General features: G+C 44.0%; 1 protein-coding gene across 2 annotated transcripts in view; it reads left to right on the top strand.

The window, feature by feature from the left end:
- Positions 1-19,677, top strand: part of MEGF11 (multiple EGF like domains 11) — a 253,885-nt gene that overhangs the window by 186,403 nt on the left and 47,805 nt on the right. For both annotated transcript variants that reach the window (XM_021552638.2, XM_077785950.1), the window contains exons 12-14: positions 12,850-12,970; positions 14,394-14,557; positions 15,002-15,104. In XM_021552638.2, coding sequence (XP_021408313.1) covers positions 12,850-12,970; positions 14,394-14,557; positions 15,002-15,104 — 388 coding nt within the window. The remainder of the gene's footprint in view (positions 1-12,849; positions 12,971-14,393; positions 14,558-15,001; positions 15,105-19,677) is intronic.

The following is a 19,677-nucleotide window of genomic DNA, read 5'->3' as shown; positions in this document are numbered from 1 at the left end:
TCCGCTTTGAATTTGCATTTTCTTGGTATCTTCTAGATAGAGATAAGTCTGTAAGTTCAGCTGATTGTTTTTTGAAGCTTAAAAATTACTTCACAAGCGGAACAAGAAATGGATGCAACCAAAGCAGGCCACAAAGCCTCTCTGTTCCATACAGCCCAATAGTGAGCTGGGAAAACATTTTTGAAATGAAGAAACAAACACTTTCCCATTGGACAGAAGTTTTTCTGTCATCTGGGCTGCAAGTTGGAAGGTCTGAGTTTACAAACAGAAATCAAAACATCTCACACACAATGTTTTGGTACATTTTCCACATAAATAGAGCTGATCACAGATCATTTGCACTTACCAAGATTTTTGCACCTTCACAGAGCAGATGAATCACATCTTGATGTCCCTTTTCACTGATGGCACCTGAATTTTCTTACCCACTTCTCAATGCTTACAAAAGAACATATTTGTGTGTATGCAGTGACTGTGCTTTGATTTTTTTGTAGTCCATTTGGGCTAATAACAGACTATAAATTTTTTCATCCCAAAACTACTCAGTGTGATCAGTACAGACTGAGAATGATCTTCCCATGGCTGTGCAGTGCCCTGCATGGAATGACTTGGTCTCAGTCCAGCTCCCTGTGGATCAGTGTGTACATCACAATCCCCATTTCTATCACCAGCCACCAGCAAATTTGCTGGCACATTGAGCCTTTTTACCGTTTTCCCTTCACAAACCATTGCTTCAGGTCAAGCCTGGTGACGTGGCTGTGTGATCCATCTCAAGGTCCCTGTGGGGCTTTTTCTGGGGACAAAGAACACAGGTTCTGAGAGCTTTTGGAGCAGCACTCCTCGTGAGCACTGTGAGCCACCCAGCTTGTCCTGCACCTTTCCCAAATGGAAGGTGAAGTTGGAAAATCAGTCCAGCTGTGGGGTGGCACTGCCACACGTCATTCAGGGAAGAGCAGACCACCTCAGTGCGAGAGAGAAGGATGTGGGCTAAGCCAGGATTTCAGTAACTACTCACAAATGTATTTTCCTGGCTCTGCTGAATTCCAGGAGGAGACAATCTCCATTCCAGTGCCAACAGGGAAGATCATTATGGGGAGGCCACCTGTGTATTCCGGGTTCCAGACCAAGCCGCTCCCCTATTGATTTTGATATCAGTGTTTTCTATCAGTTTTATAGAGGTTTTCATATCAGTGCTGTCAGTCAGGCCTGTGCTGTTCTACCCCCAGAGCTCCTATGGACCAATTAGGGATTTCTGTGGGAGCCACAGCACTCTGGAGCCTGCAGTGCCCCTGTGCTCCCCCAAAACCTGCAGTGCTCCTGTGCTCCCCCAAAACCTGCAGTGCCCCTGTGCTGTCCCAAAACCTGCAGTGCCCCTGTGCTCCCCCAAAACCTGCAGTGCTCCTGTGCTCCCCCAAAACCTGCAGTGCCCCTGTGCTGTCCCTGCCCTGCAGTGCCCCTGTGCTTTCCCAAAACCTGCAGTGCCCCTGTGCTCCCCCAAAACCTGCAGTGCCCCTGTGCTCCCCCAAAACCTGCAGTGCCCCTGTGCTGTCCCAAAACCTGCAGTGCCCCTGTGCTCCCCCAAAACTTGCAGTACCCCTGTGCTCCCCCAAAACCTGCAGTGCTCCTGTGCTGTCCCAGAGCCTCCAGTGCTCCTGTGCTCCCCCAAAACCTGCAGTGCCCCTGTGCTGTCCCTGCCCTGCAGTGCCCCTGTGCTGTCCCTGCCCTGCAGTGCCCCTGTCAGCACCCGGCTGCAGGGGCAGGAACAGAGGCTCTGCTCCCGCCTCAGGGCGTTTGCTGGATGCTTTAGAGCAGCTGAACTGTTGTACCGCAGTGTTTAACAAGGTCACTGAGTGCACAGGACACAGTGGCTCCCGCTCAGCTGTGCAAGCTGCAGCCCTTTCTTTGAATTCAGTTGAACTTTTCAGAGCCTTTTATGAGCTATTCAATTTCATTTTTCTCTGCTCACTCTCTTCTCAATGCACAAGCTCCAGAAATTGTCCATGACAGCTCAAATTCTACTTTGCCAGCCCAAGTTTACCTGAACACAACTGCTGCCTTCAGTGGGATTGTCCCAGGTACACAAGAGGGGGGTTTGCCTCAGTGTCTGCCTCTACTAATGAGAACGTATTCACTCACACACAGAGTTTATAATTTGATAAGAGCTCTGAGCAAGTCCCAGGTCTTCTCTTTCTTCTCGTATTTACTTTTGCTGGGCTCTGCTGCAGTTTTATTTACCCGAATAACTCCAAAGTTTTCCTAAGTGGGTCCAAAGGAACCAACTTGGTGCAGAAAGCCTGAAAGCCTCTGCCTTTGTTGCTAGTTGACATATTTCATGTGTTTTATCCTTAATTGGCAATGTGACTGTGTCAAATTGCATTTCTCTTCCTGTAGCCTCATTCAGAGCCAGTGGAGCTCAATATTCTGCTCAGACTGAGTTATTTGATCTGAATTTTGCAGAGGGATGAACTGCTTGCCAATAGGAGTGCCTCCTTTCATCTATTAGGCTTCTAAATGTATATATCTTTATCCACACTATCTATGGTTCTGTGCATGAAAGTGTTGGTAGCTGACTCTCCCACTAGTTCAAATTGCAAGCTGACTTTGTTAAAACCTCCTAAGGACAGGATTTAAGTCATAGGTTAGGTTTGTGTTTTATTTGCTGTGCAACTGTACTGTCATAGTCTTTGTCTTTCACAATCAAACATATAGAAATGAAAAATCCTGATTTTGTTTTTCTTATGCCAAAGAGCAGCTACAATTTTACCTGATCTCAAGGTCTTTTGCCATAGGGTTTTGATTTAGGAGAGTTTGAAGGGGATCTCTCTTATCTGCCTGTGTGTGGTCACCTGGTTATTTACCAGCTTTTCAGAATTACGTCACAAAACCTATTAGCTTACACTCAGCATCTTTTCTTTTTTTGGGTGATCTTTTCTTTATTTAGATTTTTAGATGATGTTTTTTTGCTTTGATCCTCTCAGCTGTGGATCCTGCAGCTCAGCACCAAGGTCCACCACAGCTGTTTGCAGCATTAGCCCTGTTCCTTTGTGTTTTCCACCCACATTGCTACTTCCATGGCTACGGTGCTCATAGCAAGGGGCCAGTGGAGAATTCCTGCTGTTTCCAGCACTTTTAGCTCCTCCTGGACTCAGTCCTTTGGGGTGGGGACACGAGGTCAGGTGTGCACTGATGGATTGGTTTGAAGCGGTGCTTGGACATTGTCCTTAATTGCACAATACAGCTGTGGCAAAAGTCTAAAAGAAAGTTTGCAAATAATGCAAAAATATTGGGATTGTCAAGACAGTAGCAAATTTGGGGAAAGATTCCTGTTCCTGAATTACTGGGTATGTTGAAATTCAGTATTTAACAATGTAGAGTAATAGATGGTAGGGAAATAATGTTAAGTAAATACACAAAAAATGAGTTCTAATTTAATTCCTGCTATTCAGGGAAAGAGATCAGGCAATCACTGTGGGTAGTTTTCTGAAAAACTCAACCCCTCAATGAATCTTAAAAACTCAAACGAATCCAGAGCACCTGACAGAATAGTTAGAATGATGGGGATGAGAATAAAACAGGATGGAAAAGCCATTTTTTTGGTATTGTGTAAATCCATAATATATCCAAGTCTCAAATTACTGCACACAGCTCATCTGATTCCTGCTTACAAAGGATAGAATGGAAATGGTGACAAAGATCATCTTTTATATGGAACAATTTCTATAGAGAGTCACTCAATAAGCGGGAAGTCGGCTCCAAAAACAGATGGCTGAGGAGGAACACGATAGAGATCTGTGGAACTGGGGATGGTGCACAGAACATGAACAAGGAATGGTTATTTACTATTTCTAATAACCCAGGAACAAGGGCCAACCAATTAAATGATTGCACAGCAGGTTAAAAACAAAGAGAGTGCTTTTCACAGAATGCGTAATTAAGTTGTGAAATGGCTCCCATAAAATGGGAATAACAGTGGGATGATTCTGCTTAGAGAAGGGGTCACTGAGGGAGGGTAGGGATGTGAGAGGTCTCTCACTCCATGGGGCAAGGGGAAGGAGGAATGCATTCTTGCTACTTATCACAGTATAAGAAGTTTCCCAATTAAAAATCAGGCAGTGGGTTTGAAGCAAGCAGATAAAGATGTTTCTTCTCATTTGTATTTATAATTAAACTGTGGATCTTCTTGCCAGAAAACATCATAGGGGCTGAAAGTATAAATGATGCCTTCTATTTCCTATTTTAGCTGATGTCCTTTTTGCAGAACTGTTCAGACTTGACAACCAGAAACCACATTTATTATTAAAAAAAAAAAAAAAAAAAAAAAAAAAAAAAAAAAAGTCAGGAGGGCACAGGTGTTTTACAAGGTGGATCTTGGACTGTGGCACTCAGGCTGTGTGGATAGACCAGAAACCATCTCAAATGTCCAGGCAAAGGTATTTCCATTAAATAGCTGGGGCAGGATTGACAGGCAGCCCTGGGTTCCCATTCTGAAGGTCACTGCCTGGCACTGAAATGCTAATCTGTATTTCCAAAAGGCTCCTGTTAGCCACTGATCTGCTCTGCCCAAATCTGGGGAAGGAACTGATGTAACTGCACGGAGTGTGTCAAAATCTTTAATTTGCCACAGTGGTAACCTTGATTTTGATGCCTTCATTTTAAAAAGGCCAAAAAAACCCAAGTTTTTTAAATCTTTACCAATATATTCAAGGACTGTGGTTTGTTTTTGACATTTAGCCACCTTCCATCCCCAGTTTGGACATGAGTAGCTTGTTGGGCACATCATGGAGATGTGCCAGAGATATACTTATCAGGGATGCAAATAATTCCCACTAACTTGAAATAATGCATAGGATGACTAGGCCATTTTACCTTTGAGGATATTTAATTGTGATCTGGCCATGTGTTTTGGAGCATTTGAAAACAGCAGCTGATCAAAGCTGGAAATAGTGAGAGCAATGATCCCCACAGGTTCTTGACTCTTTACAGCTTCCCCAGAGTTAAGTTTCAAATATTCTGAGTTTGCTCCCTGCCTCACCTGTATAAATCTGCAGTGGCCTTATTCCAAGTTTAAATTCCAGGTTTAAATTGCTTTAACTAGAGAGGACCTGGTTTCCCAGCTGGCCCCACACTGGACACAAGAAATCCCTCTGGTACAGACATGATTTACCTGCCTTGATAATCTACCTGGTTTACCCAGTCTAAATCCAATTCCCTGAGTTTAGAGAGGTCCTTCCTGGATAAATGTGTTTTGTGATATTCTATTAGGTGAAAAGTGCTGACTGCATAAAAAAATATTCTTGTTCAGAGGTTGATGATCATCTTTTGTACTCTCCACACTACTTTCCTTCTGAATACATTTAATTATACGATGCTGTATTCATTGCCTTGCTGACACTAAAGGGCTCTGCAGTTAAGCCTAAATACTAAACCAGGCAGATATTCAAGTGTTGTAAAGTCAGGCTAGATTTTTTTTGCCAGCAAGTGCTGCCCTGATTTACGGGAAGAGAGAGGGAGGGTGGGATTTCTTGCCTGCTTTCTTTATTGAATTTTCTTTCCTTTTTTTAATAACCATGTTTAGCTAACTGGTACTGTAGGAATGGATTTTTTTAATTGCAGATAACTGACTGGTATTGGACGTAGTTTTAGTGCAAACTAGAAAACTGTTCCCTGGTGGTGAGGGGGATTATAATGTTTGCTGACAGAAATCCAGCTCAGGTTTGCTGGCTTTTAGTATGCAAAATCCAATTTTTTTAATGAAGGTTTTATTTGTGTTTGTTTTCACTGGATTTCATGGAGGGGAAAAATCCTTCCCAAAGCCAGGATTTGCTGCTTTTATTCATCAGTTTTCCCGTGCCAGGGCATTGTTCCTTTTGGCTGTATGGAGCACGCTGGAGCCAAGCTGCTGGAGGGCAGGAGAGTGGTGAGATTCTGTGCACCCTCCACTGGAAAAGATGAATTTCCAGTGGAGACCCAGTGTGAGAGGACCCTGAGCCAACAGGCAGTGCCTGACTCACACATCCTTGCATCCTCCACAAAAACCCCTCACAGCTGGGATTTGCTGGGCTGGGAACCATGAGTCCTGTGCAGTTAATTCCAGTTCTCCACATGCACAGTGTCCAGACTGGGGGGGTGCACAAGTTCTTCCATCTTGATAGGTTCAAATTATTCCCCAGGCAGCCAAATCCTATCCAAAGGCTCTCCTAAGCTGTGACAGATGATTCCCAAGGGGCCTGAGCAGTGGGTTGGGAAAGGTCCCTTCTGGGAGGATGGATGGATAATTATTGCTCTGAAACTCGTTGTAGCCCAGGCACCATAGGGTGAGTACTCTTTTCTTTGGTTTTTTTTCTTTTTTTAGTAAAAGTAACCCAAATATACTGTTAATGCATCTGAGATCAATTCTGAGGCTGTGAAGTGGGAAACAACCCAGGCAGGAAGTGAGAAGTTCTGGGGACCAAGAGGCCAGAAATGGGAACAAATGGTCCTGGTTCTTCTGTGGCCTTAATGAGGGAGTAATGTGAGTTCTGCCAGTAAGAGGCCACAGCAAATATATTTGGGTTTATAAAAAAGGAATCCATGAAATTTAACCAGATTTCTTACAGTTTGGAAAATAACAACTACAGTTACTTTGTGGTAACTTTTACTCCCCTCTCATAGCTCAGAGCTTTGCTAGGAAAGACTCTGATCAGTAAAGTAAAATTAAATTGTATCTAATAAAGTACTGTAGGTACTTAAAACTGACATTATTTATAATACTTTGCTTACCTTCTCTTTATAACAAATGAAGTTTCGATTTTGTTTGTGTGCATGTTCTGCTGAATACTTCTGATCCATCATCAAATTTAAAAATTAGTATCAGGCTGAGTAATTCTGGACTTGGCATTTACTGTGAAATTTACTGTATGAATTAGCATATTAGCACAAATTCAGAGGTGAAATAAAATGCTGACATCCATTTGTAAAGGTTTGTAAATGCCTGTAAGGTTATAGGAAGCAAAGGGGAGGTTCTGCTCATTCCCAGAGGGATCCGTGCTTGGCATCTCCGTGTTTTGCTCGGAGAATGCAGTGTCACCGGGGTGCAGACTGGGGAAAGCTTTGCAGATGGTTCTTGGTGGGGTTGATGATTTCCTGAAAGACTCTGGCATTCAGGCTGCCAATGGTTCTGTCTTTGGATGAGTCATGAGCTGTAAAGTCACTTTTTTAAGGGTAAGAAAACTCTTTCCCATCCTTTCTGCCTTTCCCATGAAAAGGGCACAGGGAAAAGGAGACTGAGTAAGATCATTGGTGGTTTGTTTCATTGTGTCCTTTTAGATGTGTATCAAACCCCAGCACAGCTCCATCACATCGTGTTCCAAGGTGGGTAAAAGAACTTTTGTCAGTGCTCAGTCACAGCAATCACCTGCACACGGAACACTTGGCACAGGAGCCTTCCCCAAGGTTTTACTGCATCTTATCATTAGCACCAATAATAGCCTCTGCAGGGAGTAATTAGTAACACCCAGAGGGGAAAGGAATTCTGCCAGAGGACATCATTATGTCTGGAAGGCTAAAGATGCTGTGTAGTAAGGTCATGAATAAATTGTTTGAGTCCAGGGTGGAGGACAAGCCTGGTGCAAGTGCAAAGTTTCCCCCTGCTGCTGATGCACTGATGAAGAGCGCAGTAATTTCCACTGAACACCATTAAGGAAATTAGTTTGTTCTGACAGTTTGTGTTGCTGGATACCATATGTTTACCTTGAGGGAATGTTTGTGGAGAACCACTTTGGGTTAATTGTAAATGTCACAATTAAATAAGTAAATATACAGGAGTGTATCTGTGATCTGCATCAGTGCACAGACACCGTGTCCCGGCACGCTGGTGTCCCACGTGCTGTGTGTACACAGGAATATACATTTGTATGTGCTAAATCCATACTGATCAGCTTATCTGGCCACACAGGCCTCGGGTACAAACAGCAGCAGCACTTTGGTCCCTGATCCGCAGATCAGCACACACAGGAGCCTCTGCACCATGCCCTCCTTCCCACTCAGCACTCTGGGCACCGAGCGTGGAGCAGCCCTGGGCTGGTGCCAGGGGCTGCACCTCTGATTCACCTGCCCAGCCTGGCGAGGAGGGGGCGAGGGAGGGATCAGATGAGGTGTTAGAAATCTCTGATTAGCTGGAGTCCCACTGCACATTACCAAAGTTCCAATATTTTTCCTTTCAGCGCTGTCAGTCGCCCCCAGTAACCTGTGGGAGTTGAGGAATTTCAGCTCCTTGCAGATTAAACCTCGAGAGCAAAGCTGTCACCCAGGTCTTTGTCATGCAAACTTGAGGCCAGGTTCAATAACACCCTGCTCCTCTTCTGCATTGCGGAAGCCTTGAAAAATTGATTTTCTGTTTTGCCACTGAGTTCAGTGGAACCAGACTTCAACCCTCCAAGGGAATCGTATTCCTGTAGATTGTAGCTACTTCTGAAATCCTTAATTTCACATCCTTAAATAGCAAACTTGGTGACAGACCAGGTGTGGGTGCAAACTTTGATGGATGTTGTTGACCATTGCTGTGTTATTAACTCTCTTTATGGTCTGGGATACCCTTTTTTTTTTCCTTTTCAAAATACATTTCACAGGCTCAAAGTCTTAATCCAAAATGCACAGGAATAAATATAAATTTGTATATTGATCACCAGAAAAGGATTTTTAAGGAAGTTGATCACTGCTTATAGCAGGAATGAATTTTTAAAAGAAAGAAGAAATGTAACCTGTTAGTGTAACATTAATCCAGGGAAAACACTTTCTGAAGCAGCCAGAACTTGTTAACACAGCCAACACCTAAGGCAGCTTTGTGTCTTTAAGCTCTACTAATATTGAACAATAATAATTTTGGTGGGGGAAAGTCTTCCCCTCTCCCTGAACAGGAACAAGACAGATTATTGACTGCCATCTCGAAAGATGGATGCTGTGGCCCTCGGAGTCTATTAATATTTGATGCTGATGGATGTGAGCTGGCAGCCTGAGTTATTAATGGAGTTTGGTTCCTTGGACCTCACCCTCAATCCATGGGGGAGAATTAACCAGAACAAGAACTGGATGCCCAAAGCTCTCGAGGTGCTGGGAAGGGCTGTCAGTTCCAGCAAAAATGGGTGTTTCTGAAGGGTTTACAGGCATGGAAAGTCATAGGTGGGGCTGCTTAGGCCACTGCCACCATTCATTCTGGTGTAAAGGAGACTTCTAGGGTCGCAGGAATTGTATCTTCCATCCTCTATCTTTGCCATGTTGGGATGCTCACCTGAGGTCTGGATTTCCAAAGGATCTGTGGTGGTAATTGCTGAGCAGGGATGAGGTGTGGGACACCCCGTGCTTGGTGGCACTGAGGTGGCCTCTCCCAGGCTGGGGGGATGCAGAGCAGAGAGCAGGAATGTGTTGCTCCACACAGAGCAGGGCATTTCTCACAGCTGGCCATGACCCACATTCCCTAAAGAGATTTTCCATTGTTTATGTTAAAGTCAGATGTGACTCCTGAAATTAGAAATAATCCAGTGGATAGATTTGGGGGTATATTTTGATAAATTGGCCCTTCTAAGTGAAAATATTGAAAATGAAACACCTTTGAAACTTTGCAATGTCCATATGGGTCATTCTGACTGGGAACACAGAGATGGAATATACCAAGTTACTTATAGCTCAATTTCTTAATATAGCTTTAACATTTCCAGGGGCATATGTTTGATTGAATTAGCTACTCCTTCATAGCATGGATACCATATCCAGGCATTGCACTATCCTCATTAACCTCCCAATCTTAATAGAAAACAAAAAGAATGATCACCATAAGGAGCACAGCTGTTGATTAATTTTACTAAATAGGATAGAAATATAAAGTACCATATTGCAAGAGTCAAGATTTAATACACACAATTTAAAATCAGTTTATTAGAATATATAACTCATTAACAGCTGGATGCATACACTGCAGCATTATCCACTTGGGCAGGTGGTGAGAGGGAAGTGGAATTTACATATCTTTAACAGTACCTGAATGCATTTCATTTTAGAGGTCATTCTCCCAAATCAAGTTCAAAATGTTAATAACAAGGTGTGCATTTATAATTAATAAAATCTTAAAGCCAGTGCTATAGTTCAAGAGCATTTTCCTCTTATGTAATTAAGAAGTTAAGTGTATTTGGCAGTTGTCACTCAGAGAGCTCTGAAGGTCTCACTTGTCAAACCTGGGGATAGAAATCTCATTAAACCAGGTGGGGTTTTTCAGTTAAGGTTTGTTTGCAAAGTACGTGAGGGGATGGTGGGCAGCCAGAATGCCCAGCTCTGTCAGTCCATAAAGCCAAGTACATTAAAGTAAATGCCAACACTCAAAGGCTTGGAACAAACAGCCTGATGTTCAGCTTGTGACAATCACAGAATCTTTAAGGTTGGAAAAGGCCTCAGAGATCACCAAGTCCAGCACCACCACTGTGTTCACCACTAAATCATGTCCTCAGGTGACACATCCCAATGTTTTTTAAAGATTTCAGGAATGGTGATTCCACCACTTCCCTGGGCAGCCTGTCCAATGCTGGACAGCCCTTCCTGTGAAGAAATTGTCCCTAATATCCAATCTAAACTTCCCCTGGTGCAACTTGAGGCCATTTCCTCACCTGATTATCCTGTCACTTGTTACCTGAGAGAAGACACTGACACCCACCTCACTACAACCCTTTTTCAGGGAGTTGTATCCCTTTTCTTTGAGATAATCTAAAGTGGTTACAGAAAACCAGTGAATCCACCCCAGTTGTGCCTGGCCAGGGAGCACTGCCCCCAACACCAGCTGCTCTCTGGTCACAGAACATCAGCTGAGACACTGGAAATCCCCCTGCTGCCTCCATCCCTGGCCCAGATGGTGTTTTAGAGGTGTCAGGATGTGGGGATTGGGGTGATTGATGGTTGGACTGGATGATCTTCAGTCTCTCCTAACCCTGATGATTCTGTGGTTGGTTAATGTGATTCCCCAATGGGTATTTTAACTCCACATCACTCTGTTCTCCTTTCCTTTTCAAAGGAATTTTCTTTTCCTTCTGGATCACTAGTTCAAATCCAGATAAGGTCAGTTGTCATAGAAATTATTAGCAGTACCAGCAGTTCTATGTAGTACATGAAATGAGTTGGGAGTTTCATTCACACAGGATAAGGGTTCCTAAGTGGCACTAATTGGCTGTCTAATTGTCACACACAGGAGAAAGGCAGAGGATTGATTAGGCGTGGAGACTGAATGCCCCTCTGCCAGCCCGGGTTCCTGGAGCTCATTCCATAGGCATGCTGGCAGGGTAATGAGGGGCAGCCTGCTTTGGATTTTCTGGCTGTCAAGGCAGCATCTTTTCCTGCCAGGCCTTTCCAGGGGCACTTGTTTTACTCCACCAAGGTCAAAGATAGCATCTTTTACAAACAGTGCCTTCACTCAAAAATCAGAGACTTGCAGGATTTACTTGTGAGCAGTATATTTTAACTGTTTCCTTTCCTTCCCCCGAAACAAAGTTTTTCTAAAAGATCTAAAATAGCATGAATCACACTGGTGTGAGGCAGAACTGCTCCAGCAAAGCAGATGGGGGTTTATGGTGCTCAGAAATCTGTTCATATTTCCTTGTGCTGTCTGGGTGTCTGCGGTGTGATATACAGGCTCCTGGAGGTACTTGTCACAGCATAGGGAAGCTGACATGGTGCACATTTCACTCCTGATAAATGGATCCTCCTATCAAAACAGTGAAGCCTCTCACCTGCAAAAATACATTTTGACCAACATCTTTTCTCCTGAGCTATGGCACAGCTTACACCGTGCAATGGAGTTACTTTTTAACTTGTAGTACGTTCACTTTCCCTGGCATGCAACTAAATTATTTAAGTTTGACTCACTGAAGTAGTAAATTTAGGAGCTAATTTGCAATCTGAAAGTCAGGATTACACACAGAGGAAAAGGAAGCCAAAATACCTTGTATATGTTAATGTGTAGACCCAGCTGTGGGAGTCAGTAAGTTTACTAAGGCTTAAACTTCAATTAGTGAGGTTAAACCACAATTGCTTTAAACCTTATTGTGCTCACATTTTAATTCCCTTGTTGTATCAGGTGAACAGTATTAGTAAGAACTGTGTCTATCCTTTCACCACACAAGACGATCAGTGCATGCAGCACATCAGAATGTAGCATTAGAGCAGTCTGTATTTCTGTAAAATGTAAGCATTTATTCTCCTTTCCCTCCCTTTGCCCACACCTAGAGCAGAATTAAGACAGAGACCACGTTTCTGTGTTCTGCTCTTCCCCTGTCTCTGCCACACACGTCACTCCTGTTCTGCTTTTTCCTAAAGTCACAATCTCATGCAAATTAATTGAAAACAAATGCAGGTACCAACTACACATCAAAAAGGTTTGATGCACCTGCCACGTCGTTTTCCTCTCTGCCAATTTGTGGAAGATAAGCATGTATGAGACCCTTTAGGTTTTTAACAACCCTATTCTTAGAATATATTTTCCAAGAACCTCAGAGCAATCTCTGCACGGTTTCAGACTGTATATTTTGTGATTAGTGCTTCGTAAGTGATGTTTTGCTTAATGATCTAACATCTGCTCTAGGAGGTTTGTTTTTGTAACTTCCCCACCTCCTGCTGAATGAATGCCAGAAACTTGTCCCTTTCCTCCAAGTCAATCAAAGCACTAATTGCATCATAATCATGGGAAGCAGCGGTGACTGCTCGAGTGCTGAAGACTCAGCAATCAACTCACAACACTCTGCTCGCTGTTCAGAGAGAGAAAGCTTCCCTGTGCCGAGGTGGGAATTTCCTGCATGCCAGATTTCTTCAGCTGACTCGGACTTTTCTGGGTTGCAGGGAGATGACTGCACCATTCCCTGCGAGGCAGGCACCTACGGCACCAATTGCTCGTCGGTTTGTAACTGCAAGAACGATGGCACTTGTTCCCCTGTGGATGGGCTGTGCTACTGCAAGGAAGGTAAACAAAATTCACATTTAACAAGTCCCTGCCACCAATGCCTGTCCCCTTTCAAAGAGGCACAGCTGTGCAGTCAGGAACTTCACTATTTTCTTGTCCTCCCAAGTATCCCAGCTCAACAGGGGCTGGACTACAAGTCCAGTCTGCCCTGAACAGGGGCCAGACTTGTCTGCTCTGCTGCACAAATGTGTCAGAGAGCTGGGTGTGGGGGCAGAAGCACTGCTCCTCTCCAGGGGAAATGCAGAACAGTCCTCTGGATGCTGGGTTTTTAGGCCTTTGCTGCCCTGTTTCTCCCAGATTCCAAAGCCACTGGGCACAGGAGTGGAGGCAGCTTCCTAACTGTGTGTCCTGCAGCCCCTGGCACTGGGCTGTGCCTGGCTTTGGTCATCCTCACCAGCCCTGACCTGACTCCTGCCTGCCCATCTCCACCTTGGGCTGGTCTCATTCCTGCTGCCCTGGGCTCCTGGCTCATCCCAGCTCTCTGCCCTTGCTGCCATCCTCAGCTGCTCATTATCCTGTTCCCTGACATGGTGACACCCCAGCCTTGTGCAGGTGTCCTGTCTCCTGAACTAGCACAGGGGTTAGGTTGTGGCTCTCATTTATTTGGGGAAATAAGAAGTCTTGCCTGCTCCAAGGGGACTGACATCTTTTCTTCCCACATGTGTCTATAATTCCCTCCTGGACACGGTGGTGAGCACATCCCATGGATCCATTAAACACCTGAGAATTCCTCCACTGCTTCATGGCACAGCAGCTCTTCTGTTCCCCCAAAATCCCAACATGAGCTATGCCTGTATGACATACAAAAGCCCTAAAACAGAAGTGAGGCAAATAACAATAAAATCTGGCATTTCAAACATGAATTAATGGATCACTGTAGAACACCATTTAATGAGGGTGTATAAACCATGAGTTACTGCTCAACTCCATGACACAGAGCTGCAGTGCAATGAAAGTCATTGTGCTCCTGGTAGTTAAAATTTGAGCCTTAATGGCTAGAAATGATGGCATTGGTCTTATTTTAAGTATAATAGCTGCTTTATATCTTTATATTAAATAGCATTCTCAAAAAAAGAAAAAAAAAAGAGGTAAGAAACAGGCAGCATCACATGAAAAGTTCTTGCAGTCCTGTAGGTCCGAAGGTCTCCAGCCTGACAGAGAGGGACTGTACCAACAGTTCCCAGAAAGGCATCAGACACCTAAATCTGGTTACAGCCAGCACTGTGGTACCTCCATCTTCGTGCAGAGATGCTGGGAGATGGAGCTGGGAGGTCACAGTGAAAGGGTCAATCTTTGACCCCAAGTCAGTGTTAATTTACACCAAGAAACTGCTCCTAGAAACAAAGAGCTGCAGCTTGCCAGCTGCCTGTCTTGCTGTTTTCATGAAAACATCCCAGATGCTGTTTCTCCCCTGTTTCCTCAGGGTGGCAAGGAGTGGATTGCTCCATTCCCTGTTCAAGTGGAAGCTGGGGTCTGAACTGTAACCAGACATGTTCCTGCAGCAATGGAGCATCCTGCAGGCCAGACGATGGCTTCTGCCTCTGCTCCCCGGGATGGCAGGGGGACTTCTGTGACCAGCCTTGTCCTGTGAGTGCAAATAACAATTTGGGGTGTTATTTAACAATTACAATTTGGGGTGTTATTTAACAATAACAATTCCACCCCCGTAAATCACAGTCCCCATAGCTCTGCTGAGCAGAGAACAGGGGAGGATCTCAATTTGTGTGTGATGTCTGAGGAAATCAAGTGCAAATAACAGATTGGGGTTCTAGCAGTCAACTGGATGTATTAGACTTTGCACTGTATTTTATCAGAGCTATTGCTGTGTTATCTGCATTTTCCTGAACGTCATTTTTTAAAGTGATTCCTCATTTGGTTCTGTATAGAAACATTAGGCACTGAGTTTCTGTCTTCTCTGTATGTTAATTTAAAACATGCAACTCAGCATTAAGAGGGATGTGATAGATGATTTTGCACATTTCAGAACAAAAAGCTGATCACTGAGAGGCTTTTTTATTTATATTTCTGAAGGATGGAACATATGGCCTTAATTGCAGTGAGCGTTGTGACTGCAACCACGCAGATGGGTGTGATCCTGTCACTGGGTACTGCTGCTGCCTTGCAGGCTGGACAGGTAAAATCAGCAATTCCCTTTGTAAACCTTGGGGGTTTGGTTCATTTTGGGGTTTGGGGGGTTATGTTGGCTTGTTTTGCTTTGCTGTTGCATTAATTATAGCCCTGGACTTGTGACTGCAAACTTCTAAATAATGGATTGAGACAAGATCAGCTGAACTTGCCCATATTTAAATCACTTTACTCATGATGGTGACAATAATTGGCATTCATTAAATTAGTATTCAGATGAGTTGAAGATGGCTCCAAACCTGCAGCCAGATGTTAGCCTTCTGTAGAAGCATCCTCAGGAGGGATGCAGATCATCCATAATCCTGCAGAGTTTTTCTCCTTGAACTGCCCTTTCCACAGGGGTGCAATTGTGGGATGGTGAATCCCAGGACCATCATACCTGGGATGCAGACAGGGCATTTCTGATGAGGCATTAGAGCTGCTCCATCATACAAAACTCTGAATTTTCCCATTTTCCAGTGGTTCTTGTCACAGAGTAGTTGCAGAGAGCAGATTAATGCTGGTTTGACAGGGCTGTTGTGATTACACAGCAACAGAGAGGAATATTCAGTGAAGCTGGAGAGTCTGGGCTGGAGTTCTCAGTACAATTAGACCTGCACTTGACTCCACACTGATGTTCTCTTTCCAGCTTTTGACAGCAATAGGGGGCAAGTTATTGACCCAACCATTTCACACTTTGCTGCCGAAAATGCTGGTTAATCTCTCTCTGCTCTCTGTTGAGGCCCTGGGTGGAAATAAAGTTCTGTTCCATATACTGCAGAACCATCAGTGGCACTGACAGTCAAAATACATTTATATTAACAGCAAGTCATTTGGAAAATTTAATTGTTTTTCAAACAAGTACAAGTTGGATGGATGCATGGAGCAAGGCAAGCTGATCAGGCAGCCAACATTTGGGATAGTGTCACCTTTCCCATTGATTTATGCCTTAAACCAACACATGCCTCCTTTTTCTGATGGAGAGGACACCCCCCAGCAGCCCAGATCCCAGGAGCATGAAGCAAAAGCAATGAAATTATGCCTAAAACATACAATGGAAATAATCTTTAAAGAATTAAATAAAATGTAAAAATACTAAGTTCTACATATTGTGTACAGCAAAGTTACTTTTCTAAGATATTGGACATGTAACCGTGAAAAGGACAATTTTCCCCCAGGAAAATCCATTTTATAAGATCACTTGCATCCCCTCCTTCATTCTCTTGCCTTCCTCACTGGCTGGGCATCATTTATCTTTCTCTGAACCTCCTTGCCATCAATATATCCATCTATCAGGCTTTAAAACTCTATTGTTCATTATTGATGATCAGCAGAGAAACAGCTGGTGGATTTTCCTGTAGTCACTGTGAGCTTCTTCAAGGGAAAAAATGGCTTTTAAAAGTAGAGTAATTTGAAGAGAGATATTTATATACACCTACTCTAAAAGTTTATTACACATATTCTGGATGTAGCATTCCAGAGGAAACTGCAGGGACTGACCTTTGCAGGCAATGCAGATTGAAGGTGTGGCTTTTTCTCAAAGGAATTTGCAGCAAATACTTTGTGCTTACTCCCATGCACATCTGTAAATGGCCATCAAATGCAGATACTAATCAATTAAAGGTAAGAATAATTTCTGATGTCCTTCTTTTAATTTCCATATTGAGCAAGGTAAGTGTATATTAACTTGGAGGGGCTTTGCTGCAGCCTAAGCACTTTATCCATCAGTGTGCTCCTGCAGTTCTTTTTTTCAGGATTTCATTTCAGGGAGGAAAATATTATATCCATATTTGAGACCAGGTTGGAGTTGCAATGGTGACAGGGCTCTGTAAGGTGGAGATGTTGATAGACAGAACCAACACGTATTTTGTCAATTCTGTTCCAATGTTTTTTCCACTTGGCTTGGCACCAGACACAAGGATAAATTCTGCTCCTACCAGTTTGAAAGTATGTCATTTAAGAAACTCTTCAGCTAGATAATTATATTTTCATATGAAGGAGTATGGCATCAGTGAAAGATTAATCTTATCTGCAGTTGTTGTGAACTGGGCCATGATGTGTATTGCGGTGCATTTTATTAATATGAGGTGATAAATAATTCAGGCTGAAATTTTTGCTTTCTGATTTTGGTACTAATTAGGCATGGCCTGAAAAATATCAGAAAAGTTCAGGATCATGGAACTTCTGAAGGTTCTCCTGCCCACTCACACTAAACAGAGAATTCACGTGGCTTTCTGATCCTAATAGCCACAAAACTTCATCTGAAACAGCATATTCTGTATGTTCATCCCAGACGTGGGACTCCCTCTTGATGTCTGTGTTTAATGTAAAGATCAAGGGGAAGATTGAGCCCATTTCCTTTAAAGTGGTTTCAAGATGTTACTGATATAAACCTTCAGGGACTGATAGATGGTAACAGCATGGAGGAGGACTGGCAAAAGAAGGAAAAAGTCATGTCCAGAGCAGCACACAATATAAGGTAATGGCACTCTACCATCTTTTTATTATGTCATGACATCCACCCAAGACTATTATTCAGGACAATGACCTTCTGTGGATACCAGCTGGGGGAAGGTAATTTTCAGCAGCTGAGTGTCCCTGGCAGATGGGAAGATGATGAAGAGATCCCCACGTCTCAAGCAGGAGATCACAAAGCTGTGCAAACCAGCTGGGTGCATAAATGAGCACAGAGGCAGCAAGCTGCTCCAGCTGTGCACATCCCCTCCCTGTCAGCACCCTGGGGAACACATGCAGCCAGAGGCAGGGGCTGGATCAGCTCTGGGGATGGTTGTACCTGGTGTCACTGCTGCACATCGCCAGCCAAGTGGCACGTGGGGCCACCAACGGCTTTGGAGATAGCTCAGCAAGAACAGGAGCCCAAAATGACATTGGCAGAATGCTCTCGTGGTAAAAACAAAATGAAACTTGTCGAAATGGTGGCCAAAATCAGATCTGTGACCTGCTGATGCCATGCAGAGCTGAATTTCCCTCCACAGGAAGGAAATGGAGGATGCAGTGACACTGAGAGCCCAGCCCTGCACTGGATGGATTTCTCCAGGTTGGGCATGTGTAACTTCATGTGTACAAATAGTACCCTGGAAATCCAAACAAGAGATGCTTGTATCTACTGCTGGGTTAAAAAGGAAAGGTCTTGCTCTTAGAGGACCAAGACTTGATTGTTCAGGCTGTTTTTTAAGGATCTCTTTCTCCACCTTTGCTTTAGGCACAGACACTTCTGTGCTTGCATCTCTGTGTGTGTGCACAGGTCCCTTAGAGCTCCCAACACATCAGACATTTGTGGAAGAGGTGTTATTTTATATACACTCAGGTTGAAATGAAAATGCTCAGTGCTAATTAAGTATGGTTAATTAGGGGTCCTGCACACACTGAATCCACAGAGGGAATGGAAACACAGAAATGCTGCATGGTAGAGCAGCTCTTGGAAGTCCTTTGCAAGCAAACAGGTCCTGGAGAAGCAGGATGAGTCTCACCTCTCCCAGGTGAGGGAGATCCAGGCATTGCACTATCCTCATTAACCTCCCAATCTTAATATTAAAAAAAAAAAAAAAAAAAATAAAGGGAGATCCTCTCCTGGATGCTCAAGTGACAATGACAAGTTTATAAATTTCAGTTAAGATTCCTCTTAATTACTATAATCTGAAAGTGGACAGAAAAGGACCAGCTGCCCTGGTGGCCTTGCTGGGTGAGCAGGATGACAGTGCTGCTGTGCCAGATGTAATGCTGAGGCTCTGGAGATGACAGCTCCAGCTGCATCACCTGTGGGGATGCAGGGTGAACTTCAAACTCCCTCAGCCTGATCCCAGCTCAGGCAGCTGCTGGCAGCAGGTTTTGTGCCAGAAATGGCTTCCTCACGGATTCCAGGTGGTTGAAACTGTGTAGCCTTTAGCTGCTTCCCTCAGTAATCCCTCAATAATTAAATTAGAGCTGCTGGCCTGTCCTCTGATTTCTGGAGGAGCTTGATCAGAGCCAGGTAAGGCTCCCTGGGAAGACAGACCCAGGTGTTGCCCATCCTGCCCCCAAAACCTGAGTCCATCCATTTTCCCACTCCCAGACTGCCCACAGGCAGAGCCACAGGCCTGGCTGCTCCTCATGCTGAGCTCTGCTCCTCCCTGAGAGGAGCCCATGTGCTCCAGGTTAATTGTGGCAGTGTGTGTTGTGTTACCCTTCCAGCTCTTACACTGGGTTTAAACAGGAAGTGATCTATTCCACTCCTCTAAATGCTAAGGCCAGTTAAAATCCTGTTTATCTGAATTCCTTTAATCTGAAATGCTGTCTTATCTGCATCTTGTTCTGCCTTTTTTCTTGTGTGGTGCTCTGGTTTTGCAGAGCTGCTATGGCAATGGTATCTCGGCTCCCCACTGAGCTGGGGTACCCAGAGGCTTCTCTCAGTATCCAAAGTTTATTCACTATATTTTAACATCCCAAAGAGGTGTGGGGAAAATTAGCCTGGTGCTGTAGATACGAAATGGAAAACATAAAAGTGTGTATCCCATAGTTAATCATAAAAGAAGCCCATATAGATTTTCCTTAATTAATCAGGATGGCAAACACAGGTATGCAAA

Source organism: Lonchura striata, chromosome 11 (genome assembly GCF_046129695.1).
Source record: "Lonchura striata isolate bLonStr1 chromosome 11, bLonStr1.mat, whole genome shotgun sequence".
Taxonomy (NCBI): Eukaryota; Metazoa; Chordata; class Aves; order Passeriformes; family Estrildidae; genus Lonchura; species Lonchura striata.
This window is presented reverse-complemented; position numbering and strand designations above follow the sequence as displayed.